The sequence below is a fragment of the Mauremys mutica genome, chromosome 14 (genome assembly GCF_020497125.1).
Source record: "Mauremys mutica isolate MM-2020 ecotype Southern chromosome 14, ASM2049712v1, whole genome shotgun sequence".
Classification (NCBI taxonomy): Eukaryota; Metazoa; Chordata; order Testudines; family Geoemydidae; genus Mauremys; species Mauremys mutica.
In genome coordinates, this window is record NC_059085.1 from 42,846,401 (window position 1) to 42,859,209 (window position 12,809).

Below are 12,809 nucleotides of genomic sequence, written 5' to 3' on the forward strand. Positions count from 1 at the left end.
GAGAGTCGCTCCCACTCCGAGCCCTGCGGTCCCTGCCCGAGGCGCTGACACTGCCAGCCCGGGGACCGGCCGGCCGGGATGGAAAGCTCCTGCCTTCTCGCCTTCTGCCTCCTGACGCCTCTCTGGGCTCAGGTAAGGGCAGGCAGCGGTCCAGGTGCTGACGTCCATGCCCAGCCCCAGCTCTGCGGCAGGTGGCACCACGCCCTGCGGCAGTGGCCACCGAAGGGAGGTTTATGGAGCCGGTCTGGCTCACAGGTCTGTGGTTGGGATCCAACCACAGCATCACCCCCAGGGGCGCTGGGTGCTTGGTAGTCTCCAGGCCCCCAGCTCAGCCCCTGCATGGCGAGACTGTGAGGGGTTTAAACCAGGACGGTGTGGAAGGGAGTCCCACAGGCTCTGGAGGGGCCTGAGGGGAAATAATCTGCCCAAAGGCCACGCTCAGCCCAGAGCCCTGCTCCCAGAGCGTGGGGGAAGGCGGCGGGGGGACAGACAGCTGTCCCGGCACATGGAGCCCAGGGCTGAGGAGAGCGGAGCACAGAAGACGGGGTCGGGGCCCAGAACAGAAACCCTATTGACCAGGAGTCCTAGTCTGGAGCTCAGGTGGAGCAGGAGCAGCACCTCTGCCCATGGCCAGCCTGGGAGGAGACGGGGGGGGCTCACCCCGCTGTGCCAGTTCTCTGGGGACTCCTGGCATCCCCATCCTGTGTACGGGTGGGGGTGGGGCGCCCCCATATGGGGAAGGGATTGAATGCACTGGATATATTGCATGCAGGGGGCGGGGGCGCTCCGGGTGCCACCTCCCCCGGGAAATGCAGCTGCTGGAGATTTTGGGGGTGGGAGGAGGCTGCAGCAGTTCTTGTGCAGTTGATGCTGTTGTGAAACCATAGCTGTGCAAAGGGGCTTTCAAGGTGTCACGCCTCCAGGTGCAGGTCTGCTGCCCTTCCCATGCAGTGACAGAGTGTCCCTAACCCTAGTGGCCAGGGTCTCATATTGGGGGCCCTCACCACAGTGTCTGGGCATCTCTGACAGGTGGGAGCCCTCCTTCCCTGGGCGCATTCCCCCCTGTAGTGTTAGCTGTTGTGTGTTCAGTGCCTGGGGCTTTGGGGTTCTGGAAGGAGTCCTCAGTTCCAGGCTTCTGCAGTGTGTGTGTGTGTGTGTGTGTGTGTGTGTGTGCACGCTACTAATTGTGCCCAGGTGCACCAGTAATAGCCCAGGACCCCATGGTGCCAGGCGCTGTACGTTATTAGGTGTATTATGGTAATGCCCAGGACCCCATGGCCCCAGGTACTGTATGTTATTAGGTATATTACGGTAGTGCCCAGGACTCTGTGATGCCACGTACAGTAGGTTATTAGGTGTATTACGGTAATGCCCAGGACCCTGTGGTGCCAGGTGCTGTACGTTATTAGGTGTATTACGGTAGTGCCCAGGACCCTGTGGTGCCAGGCGCTGTACAAACGCAGACCAAGACAGTCCTGGCGCCACAGAGCACAGTGGTTTGTGGTGCACCAGCCCTGAGACACTAGGGCTCCTCTCCAGGCAGGACACCGCTGGGAAAGGGCATTTGACACAGGGCTTAAAGAGCAATTAACCCCCTCTCAGAATCCTGCTGTGCCTCCAGGCCCCAGCATCCCACAGTGTGCCCCCAACTCCCTCTCACCCCACTCCAGCCTGGCTTCCCTTTCCTTTGGCTAACGGGGCTGGGAGCAGTTCCGCAGCTGGGAGAAGGGGCAGTGCCCTGGTGATGGACAGGCAGGTGGGCCGACAGCTGGCGGGAGCACTCCCTCCCGGCCGGCTCCAGTCAGGGTTCCTAGTCAAAACAAGGCCCCTCCGCCCCGCCCCTCCCCAGGGAATGGCAGCTGGGCCAAAGCAGAGCTGAGGGAACTGTATAAGCTGAGCCGGGCACTTGGCACCACATGGCCCCGCTGCACAGCTCCTGATCCCCAGCTGGGCGCACACCCAGGAAGCAGGAGTGGGCACGGCAGAGCCACCAGGAGCCTGCTAGCCCCACCCCTGGCCTGAGCGGAGAGCATGGTGCCAGCATGCCTGGCCCATCAGAGAGTCACCTACACACACGCCTGCATCCAGTCACCTCGGCCACAGAGACAGCCGTGCGCTGTGCGTTCCCACGTGCAGATAGTCACCGTCAGCTTGCCACACGCACACTGTGACATAGACTATCCGTGGGCACACGCCCATATGGCCAAATCTCTCGGTAGCACCCAGGCAGCACCACTGCGCTCATGAGGGGTTCCTGTGCTGCACACGCGTGTGCACAGAGGAACCATGGCAGGAGAGCTTTGGCTGTCTGGGAGAGGCATCTATCTGCTGTGGGGATCTGGTGGGGCGCCACGAGGATCTGGTAGAACCGGGAAGGGTCTGGTAGACCTGGGGGGTCTGTTGGAACCAGGGAGGATCTGGTAGACCTGGGGGAGGAGAGGGCTGGTGAAGCCATGGGGATCTGGTGGAGCCGCAGGGATCATGGCAGGTTGCTAGCAGTTGTTCCAGAAATGTAACCAAGAGCGTTTTCCAAAGCTGATTCCTGCTGAGCCAGGTCTGGGGCAGGGCTGTGCCGGATGGAGGTGGGGCAGGAGCTGCTGGCTAAGCCCCGCAGGTCCCCCCAGAGGGGAAGGAGCGGGTGCACTCTGACCCCCAGCAGCGGGGAAAGTGCCCCATAGAGCGGGAGGGAGAAGCCATTCCCGCCCATCCCCTCCTGGTGGGTGCCGGCCAGAGGGTGGTGCCGGGGCTGGCAAATGGGAGGAGGGTTTGGGGAGGCTGGAGAAGAGGGGGGCCAGTGAAGACTGACCGTCTATGACACCCCCTGTCCAACCATGTGCCAGGGACCCGCGTCTCCTCCTGCTCTGGGACACCACACACACCCCTGACACAAGGGGCTTCCAGAGTCTGCTCAGACCACCACCCCCCACCCCAGGTAGGGGGTGGCCCAGCCCCATAGCAGTGGGTGCGTCATGCTGCCCAGCTGGGCCATGCAACAGCCAGGGGCTCAGTGACAGGTGTGAAATGTGAAAAAGCCGTTGGCGGGGCCCCACACAGCCTGGCTGCTGCCCCTCAATCCCAACCCGGGCTCCCCTCCACCTGTCCCAGGCCCCAGCGCCCCTACACCCAGCTCTGCCGATGCCCCTCAGCCGCTGCCCCCCCTCCCCTCCCCTCCCCCTGCCATTCCAGCCGGGCCAATCTGCTGCAGACCAACAAGCTGAACTGCCCAGTCAGTGAGGCCAGACACAGCCAGCCCAGCGTTAACCCCTTCCTCTCCTGCAGCCACCATGACGGGAGGTCTCTCTGGGCATGTCTACACCACGATACACACCCATGGCTGGCCCTCCCGCTCCGCAGGGTCCCAGAGCCTGGCCTCCTGCCCAGGCCTAATGTCTGCACAGTAATTGTGTAGCCCCTGCAGCCTGAGCCCGTTGACCCGGGCCAGCCGTGGGTGTTTTACTGCCGTGTAGACAGACCCTATATCTCCAGTGTGGGGGAGGGGGCAGGCAAATGGCCCCAGAGTCAGCCCAAGGCTGCAGAGAGTGGCCCAGTATCGGGGAGTCCCTGCTTCTTCCTGGCAGGACGGTGAGCCTGGCCCAGCTGCCGTGTCCCCGCTGCAGCCACGGGGACAGTGATGGCAGCTATTTATACACCCCCCGGCATAGGGCCCCTCGGGACAGCTGAGGCCATTCCCAGCATTCCTCCGGGCTGCTGTCCCGGGAGCGGAGGCGCTGTGGGAGCCAGGCTTGCGCCCTGGCAGAGCTGGGCCGTTCCCAGGGCTGGGCTCTGCATTCAGGCAAGACGGTACCCAGTGCACTCACCGCACAGCCAGCCCGCTGCCCCATCCCTCCAGCTCCCTCGGGCAGGGGGCTGAGGGCTGCTAGCCACCCGCCTCGCTGCCTCGGGAAGGGTTCCAGTGCGAAGGAAAATCCAGTGGGCAGGACGGTACTGCCACACGCACTGCCTAGACCCGGGCCTCGGCCACTGGCCACGCCTGGCAGTGTGGCTATGGAGCGGGCCAGGCTAACAGGCTGGGGACGATGGGTGTGCAGGGCCGGGTATGAGTGTGCGACGGGGCGGGGGTGTCTCCGTGGGACGGGTGTCCATGCAGCTTGTGGTTATAGCCAGTGTGGGGCTGTGTTTGCCCAGCTGTCCCACTGGAATCCCAAGCTGGGCCCAAACAGGCCTGAGCGGGGAGCGTGTGTGGCTGCTATTTGGAAGGGTCAAAGGTCAAATTCATGCTAGCTCTAAAAATGTCTGCTCTGAGCAAGGAACTGAATTATTGGGGGGGGGGAAACTCCCCTCCCCCTGCTCCCTGCCTTAGTTCCTGGTGAAGGGGCGTTTGGTCTTCGGCGCGTAGAAAAGCAGGTGTGGCCAGGGGAGGGCTCATAGCTAAGGCGGGGGCCAGCAGGGGAGCAGAGACACAGCCAAAGCCCAGCCTCTTGTGTCCTAGTGGCACCGCCCGAGGTGCTGACCCCGCTAGCCACCCCCGCCAGCATGGCCTCACCCCACAGTACAAAGGCAGGGCGTGGGGCAGGCCCAGGACTCCAAGACGCCCCCCGGAGCTCAGTGAGGCAGCCTGGGAAGGTGGGAGCCGGGGAGGGATGGGGCCCTGGAGGGCGGGTGGTGGCCATCTTAGGGTGTCCCTGAGATGGGTGGCTGGGGGCGTTCTGGTTCATGGTGTTGCATCTCCAAGTTGGGTCCATCTGCTGTTGCTGGGAGAAACATCCCCAGCCTGTGTGTTCCCTCCATTGCGCCTGGATTTCAGTACCTACCATGCAGAGCCGTAGGGTCGCCTGTTCAGTCCCTTGTCCGTGCACCACACGCCCAAGCTGTCCGCACACTCACTGCCATGGCGGGCTAACCCCCAGCGATCTGCAAGTGCCCAGGCACGTCCCACAGGTGTGTGCAGTCACGGCCAGGCCCAGTCCAACACTGACGCCAATAGGAGGACCCTGTGGGCATCATACTGAGCCCTAAACGGGTGCCATGGGACTCTGCAAAGCTGCCCCACCTCCGTCATGCCCCCCTGCCAGGAAACACGGCCCAACCTCCTTGGCCTGTGGGCGTCGAACCTCCAGCGGGTTATAACATGGCATGTTGGCAACGACACACAGGAGACGTGCGATGGCTTTGGGCCCCTCTCTGGTGCATAAGCCCCAAGGACGAGGCGACTGGGTCCTTCCCCCCGCCCCATGTCTGTGCTGCGAGGAGCAGGCCCGCTCCCAGAGGAGCAGAACCCAGTGTGTTTAGCAGCTCCTCTGGAGAGAGGCTCTCCGTGCCTGGCCATGGCCCGCAGCGGCGTTGGGGCTGGGAGCCAAGGGACTTGGCCCTGGCTCCGTGGCTTCTCTGTGACCCTGGGAACTGTGGTTGCAGCGTCTCAGTTGTGCGATTCTCCCAGGCCGAGGGAATGTGTGAGCGGGCTCCTGGCCAGCAGCTGCCTGGCGTGCCCCAGCACACCCCGCCTGCTCCAGCTGGGTGGGTACCCAGAGAGCACCCCCAGGCCCACTGCGGTGGCTCAGTCAGCCTGTCGTGGGGAAGGGCCTGGGCAGCCATTCAGCGTCTCCAGCGCTGGGGGCAGCCCAGGCTCTGTTCGGCTGCAGCCCTGGGTGGGCTCCCCGCAGGATGGGGGCAGGCAGGAGCTGCTGCCAGGTGCCAGCCTGGGAGCTCTGGGGACCAGGGCACCCACAGGACAGGCCCCGACGGCCCTGCCAGAGTGGGCAGCTCTGGAGCGGAATCAGTCGGCACCTCCCTCGAGGCCTGGACTGGCCCATCGGGTTGGATGGACGCTGGCTCACGAGGAACCGCGCTCACACTGCCCCCGTCATGCCAACAGCACCCCCCTCACCTGCGGGTCAGAGTGTCTGGCACGGCCAGCTTGGCCTGCAATGGGATAGCCGAGGGTGGGGGGCGGCCCCGCAGCCCTGAGCCAGCTGGGCCCCAGAACGCGCCGCCAACAGCCCCACCCTGCTCGGCGTGGGAGCAGCACCATGCATGGACAGCACGTTGGGGGCAGTACGCCTGCTGGTTATTACGTGCCGTACGGTAGCACCAGCCAGGGCTTGGGCCCCCCTTGCTGGCCGTCTCCGGATCCCCAGCCTGCTTTTGATGCGTTTGAGCTGGAGCTCGGCTGGTGCTTGCATTACAGCAGTGCTTAGCGAGCCACAGGGGCTGGAGGAGCCGGGAGTCCATTGGGCTCCCGTTAGCCCTGCTCCGAGGGAGGCCTCACCCCGGCCCCTGGCAGCTGCCACTGAGCCCCGGGCAGGGTGGGGCCCATTGCACTGCGCACACAGACCCTGGCTGGGGGGCTCTCGTGGGAGAGGTGATTGAGTCAGTGAGCATAGCTCGTCTCAGGGCGTTCGGGAGACGGGTCCCTTGGGACAAGCTGCTTTCTTGCCAGGGGGACGTCCCCTCTTTAACACACACACCCCCCTGGTGCTGCGGGGTCTGGGGGTGGCAGTGGTGGGACGGTGGCTTTTCTGGGGCGCTGGGACGTGCAGTGCTCCCAAGCTGTGGCTGGCGGTGGGAAACGGGGCAGTGTGACCCCAGCCACTGTGACTCACGTGCCCAGCCCCACCTGGCTTTGCCCAGAACAACAAGAGCCTCAGATGCAACTTTTTTACCAAAAATGGGCTTAGAATGGGAGGAATGAGTCAGTGAAGCAGCAAAAGGCTTTCCTGGGTCTTAAGTGCCATGGCAGCAGGGCCAGCAGCCGCCACTACCAGGGAGCAGCGCCTCAGGAATGCAGGGCCTCTGCAGGGCATCGCGGGGCTCAGGACTGGACTAGCTGGGGAAGGGTGGCTGTGAGTTAGGGCTGAGGGGGGCATGGGCTGGATTAACGGGGGCTGTGGGTCAGGGCTGAGGAGCATTGACAGAGTTGGGGGGCACGGGACTGGGATAACGGGGGCTACGGATCAGGGCTGAGGGGCATTGGCAGAGTTGGGGGGCACTGGACTGGGATAATGGGGGCTGTGGATCAGGACTGAGGGGCATTGGCAGAGTTGGGGGGCACGGGACTGGGATAACGGGGGCTGTGGATCAGGAGTGAGGGGCATTGGCAGCGTTGGGGGGCACGGGACTGGGATAACGGGGGCTATGGATCAGGAGTGAGGGGCATTGGCAGAGTTGGGGGGCACGGGACTGGGATAATGGGGGCTATGGATCAGGGCTGAGGGGCATTGGCAGAGTTGGGGGGCACGGGACTGGGATAATGGGGGCTATGGATCAGGGCTGAGGGGCATTGGCAGCGTTGGGGGGCACGGGACTGGGATAATGGGGGCTACGGATCAGGAGTGAGGGGCACCAGCAGAGCTGAAAGGGGGGATCCTGTCCAGCATCTGACTCTCCAGTGCTGTTTGTTCTTTCTTTTCTCTCAACTTTGTTAAAGCCCCATGGGGGAGGGTGGGGTCCAGTCAGGAACAGTGAATCCTCAGCAAATACCTGTATGGGGGGTTTCCATCTCCTGCCCGCCCCAAGGGGGGGCTCTGAGTTGCCAAGGCAGCGGAGCGCAGGCCCCATTGCCCCAAGTGGGGGAAGGGAGCCGGAGGTTGCTCCCAGGCTCCGTGCTGCGGGCCCCCTGAATTCCACTCGCCTTTAGATTTATTTGAATTCTCTGCTTAAACCCCCGGGTTAAGCCCCGAGGTTGCCCGCAGCTGCCTGCGATCCTGGCAGCGTGTTCCCAGCACACACCCAGGCACTTGCCTCTATTTATAGCCAGCGGGACTGACGCTGTCTGTGCCCTCCCCGCCCTGGCCGTCCCCTGGGGCCTGTGGGAACCCAAGATCGATGTGTTCCCTCTTCTGCCCAGCTGAGCAACGGGGGCCCCCAACTAGGGTGAGCAGACAGCAAATACGAAAAATCGGGTCAGCGGGTGGGGGGGAAGAGGAGCCTATATAAGAAAAAGACCCAAAAATCGGGACTGTCCCTATAAAATCGGGATATGTGGTCACCCTACCCCCGACCCCGAGTCTGGCTGGAGCAGGAGCCATTCGCTTCAGCCCGAGAAATGAGCTGTGGGGGTCTCAGTCTGGTGCTGTGATGGGCGGGAGACCAGTCCTTGTGGGCACTGGGCACCCGGAACAGCACCCACCGCTGCCTCATCGCAGCAACCCCACCCACACTGGCCTGGGCACACGCGCACACACACACATACACACATAGATACCTGCAGCACACACAAGCACTCTCACACACACCCCGGATCACTCGCACGTGACACACACACACACACACACACACACACACACTCTCAGAAACCTGCAGCACACACACATCACACACCAGCGCTCTCACACACACCCCAGATCTCTCTCTCACTCACACACACACACACACACACACACACACACACACACACACACCCCAGATCGATCTCTCTCTCTCTCTCTCACTCACACTCACACACACACACACACACACACACACACAGCATGCAGTTCACATTCTACATACATGCAGTGCCCAGTCACACACCTGCCCAGAATTCCTGCTACACTTGCCTGGGGGCAGTACACACCCAAGCATGGTGCAGCCTGCATGGTGTGTGTGCAAGGAGCACACCCATCATGCTCATGTGCAACAGACCCAGCGAGGCCCCCTGCAGGCAGCTCACAAATTCCCCACCAAGAGCATCATTTGCCTATGACAAGGGACGCTTCAGCCGCCAGAGGCGCTGTCTGCTCACGTGCCTGTGCCAGGCATGCCCCTCGATCAGCATCACTAGGTGCTGCCAGGGCCTTGGGCTGCAGGCTCCTGGGTCAGGGGGACTGAGGCCAGAGTCTGGCCCCGATCACATCTCCTCTCTTTGCTATTCCCCTGTTGCCCTGTGAGAGCCGGAGAAAGCCTCCTCCTCCAGCCCCCATCCTTCCTGAAACCCAAAGGGCCCCTCCAGACCCCTCCACCTCCCACAGGCCCACGCAGCTGCTCCCTGAAGCCCCACCACAAAGGGCTCTTGTGTTTCCAGAGATGCATGGCTGTGATGTCTCGGCAGCAGCTGCTCTAGATCCTGCCACTCGCCTCCTGCCTGGACGGTGGTTTCAGCCTGGACACAGGGGTCAGGGGCTGAGCTGGATGCTGACACCAAGGAAAGGCTGGGGGCGGCAGGTGGCGCAGGCGCCAGCTTCCTCTGGGCCCTAGGGATGTTCAAATCCCTCCCCCCCACTCCACATCTTCCCACCCCTGCTCCACCCCACCCCTTCCCCCCAAACCCTGCCCCGCCCCTGCCCACCCCCACCCCACCTGCTTCCGCCCACTTCCACCCCCTCCCCAAAGCACAGCTCATCCCTGCTCATCCCCTCTCCCCCCACAGCGACTCCTGCATGCCACCAAACAGCTGATCGCGGTGGGCGGGAGGTACAGGGCAGGGAGGGTGCCCGTGGGTGCTAAACTCCTGTTAATTTTTTCCCCTGGGTGCTCTATGGCAGGTGGTGGGGGGAGGAGAGACTCTCTGGGCTGGGGTAATGGGCTCTGTGAGGGGTGTCTCGTGGTGCACGTGACTACATCTGTGTGCAGGCGTGTGGGAGTGCACGTGTGACTGTGGCCGTTTGTGCACAGGGCGCGTAGCGGTGCACAGGCCTGGCGTGTGCTCGTGTAGCGGGTATGGGCTGGCTAGGGCGCTTGCTCAGACACCCCAGTCCCCTCCAGCCTAGGATCCTTTCATGCTCTGCCAGGTATGACAGAGGTGCCTTTAACATACAATCTTTGACCAACAGCGCCACCTAGTGGCTGGACAGTGTTCGAGTTTAGCATTCCATGACTTCTCCCCCTTTAAGTGCTACATTCCCGCCATTATTTCCCAATATTTACACTAGCAGGCTGTCTTTGCAGCCTGCGTGCAGCTGGCTGGTCGGTGTCTCTGAACCGCACTGGTTTGCTAATGACCCCACCCGCACGCGCAACCACTGGACCATCTGGCTGTGCAATGACTTGCCGTGGTCTCCATGTTCTGCGTTGACTGGTCTCTCTGGGGGACGAACTGTAGATGTCGTTGGCTTCTGTTCAACTCTCCATTGTCTGTCTCGATTGCACAGGAGCTGGGCACTGCCTTCTGTTTCTTCACAACAGCTGGAGTTGTTCCGCCTTTTCCCCCATCCGATTAGCTATGCACATGGCCACTAGGGTCCAGACCCAGCAGGTCTCTAACTGACAGATGTCCATTGTAAGAGTGTTCATAAGCTCTTTTAACCTCTTTATTCAATTTGGCCCCAGTCTTCATGTCTGGCCACTTCAGCGATAGAGCCAGTAGCTGCTATTGGTGTGGATCTGTAAGTCAGAGGAGCAAGGAATGGATCTTCCTGCTGTAGGATTTTCTTGGCTGCCTGTACAGCTCTCTCAGCCTCTCCATTCGCTTGTGGGTACTGTGGGCTGCTAGTAATATGATCAAAATCCTATTTCATTCAGACTGACTTAAATGCTGCTGCAGTGGATTGTGGTCCATTGTCCATCACTAGTTGTTCTGGAATATCAAAGTGAGCAAAAGTGCACTTCAGTTTCTCAATAACACTGCAACATGTTATATCTTTCAAGTACATTATTTCTATATAACCAGAAATATAGTCCATGATGACCAAGTAATGACATCGTCTGAATTCACATAAATCTGCAGCTAGTCCCATCCAAGGTCTGGCTGGTTAAGGTGTTGTTATTAAAGGTTCTTTGTGTTGTGCTGGTCTGTTAGCTTGGCAATGGTCACATGCCGATATTTCAGGTCCTCACTGATGCCCTGTCACCACACTGACTGGTTGGCCTGTTCATGGCATTAGTTAATCCTTGATGTCCTTCATGGATGAAGTTTCTCCTCCCATTTCATTTGGAATTACAATGCAATTGCCTTTAATCAGGAGTCCATTTGACTCACTTAATTGTCCACTCACGACAAAGTAGTCGCTTATCACATCCTTAGTGTCCTTTAGATTTAGAACTTCCTGAAGTTGCGTGTCTGTTGAGGCTGGCGTAGTCTCTTTCCTGACACTAGTCTATATGTGTCCATAGCATTCATGGACACCTTTACGTCATCTTTGAGCTCACAGGTAGTTGGGTGCAATGCTGGGCTCTGTGACAGAGTGTCTGCTACGACCAGATTTTTCCCAGGAACATATTTAGCAATTGGGCTAAATTGCATGAACCTTATCAATATATGCTGGCATCTCAGCAGTGCTTGATCCAGGTCTTTTCTGCTGATGACGGTAACAAGGCAGTTTATGGTCTATTATCTGTAAACTAATCCAGCCTGCGCAGTATCTGTACAAGTTCCCATATGCCCATACACTTGACAGGCTCCTTTTCAATCAGTGCATGTTGTTTTTCTGCTTCTGTGAGTGTGCGAGAACAAAATGCATCTGGCTTCCACTGAAAGGCCTGATGTTACAACAATGCACCACGCAGCTGTTCACATCTGCACTGACCATTGTGGGTTTGTTCACACTGTAGTACTGAAGAACTGGAGCTGTTCAGTTCATTTCTTTTACCTTTTTGGAAGCAATTTCTTGATTTTTCCCCCATAGCCAAGATGAGTTGGACTTCAACAGTTCATTCAGTGGTTCTGTCACTGTAGAAAGGTCTTGTAGGTGTTGACCCAAGGTAATTTACCATCCCCAGTATACATCTCAGTTCTGGTACATTAGCTGGTGCATTCAATTCTCAAATTGCTGTTACTTTCTCAGGGCTAGGAATGGTTCTGGCCTTATTGTCTGTCCCAAAATCTTGATTTGGAATAGGTGGAAAATGCATTTTTCCTTGTTTAGCTTCAGCTCAGACTGACTGATTAGGCTTAGCATTTCGTTGCGGGTTTTGGTGTATTCTTCCATCCAAGAGCCATCTATCAGAATATCACCCATGAAAACAGCTCCACTTAAGTTCAGTAACAGTTCTGCCATCTTTCTCTGGCAAGTCTATGGGACACTGCTGTGTCCCATAAAGTAATCTGCTAAAGCAAAAATCTCCCGAAGGGTGTGATCAATGTAGTCCGTTTAGCACTTTATTTGGCTAAAGGAATTTGCCAGAATCCACTTGAGGCGTCCAGCTTGGAGAACACTGTAGCTGCTTTCCCTTTGGGGCGGAAGTCGTCCCATGTTATCTTCCACTGCTGCGTCATTAAGTCTTTTAAGATCCACATAGGAATCCTGCGAGGTGTACTCACAGTGTCTCTAGGGTTATTGGTATTGGATCACCTTTCAAAACACCAATATCAAAAAATATTCTAACACATTCCTCCACCTTTCTCAGTGGGCCCTTCTTGGCTGCCATGCTGCGGCTAAGAAGGCTGGAGGCCTGTGGTCCTTCGATCACATACACTCTGAACACATAGCTTTTCTCTTTGTACATTGTTTCAGTGGTGAACTGGCCCATGCAGTTCAGAATCCTTCCAGGGCTAGTCAGGTGACTGCTGCTTTAGAGGGGGATTGTAAATCCCTTCTGAGGGGATTCTGTGACATCAGCTTCTTTAGTCAATTTTAAAGTCAATTGTCTTGCCATGAATATTCAGCTGCCCTCTCCAGGCAGGCTCTAAGGCATCACAATGGCAGAATCCCAGAAACAATGGCTCTTGATTGTCGGTGAGCCGAGTCAGCTGCCTGAATGCTTTGGTGCTGCAAACAGCTGCAAACTGTCCATATTCCGTGCCTGTGTTACAGCACGGATCTCCGTCCGGCTAGACTTTTCCCACACCTTGCGCATGTGGGCTGGAATTGGTTCCCCTTAGTCTGGGAGTGTCATGGGATTCTAATCGGTATTATACTGTTCAGCCAGTAGGCGGCACTTATTTAAGTTCACCTCGGCCATACCTGGCGGAGCACGAAAGGGCCTTAGGATGAGCA

The 12,809-nt window shown here is 58.9% G+C and overlaps 1 protein-coding gene across 3 annotated transcripts in view; it reads left to right on the forward strand.

Annotated features, from left to right (window-relative positions):
• CDH15 (cadherin 15) overlaps nucleotides 1-12,809 on the forward strand; it is a 27,382-nt gene continuing 14,573 nt past the window's right edge. For 2 of the 3 annotated variants that reach the window (XM_044987809.1, XM_044987812.1), the window contains exon 1: nucleotides 1-132. In XM_044987809.1, the coding sequence (XP_044843744.1) occupies nucleotides 79-132 (54 nt within the window). In that variant the 5' untranslated portion in view covers nucleotides 1-78. Of the gene's footprint in view, nucleotides 133-7,716; nucleotides 7,831-12,809 lie in introns of those variants that run through there. The other variant, XM_044987810.1, reaches the window with a different exon arrangement.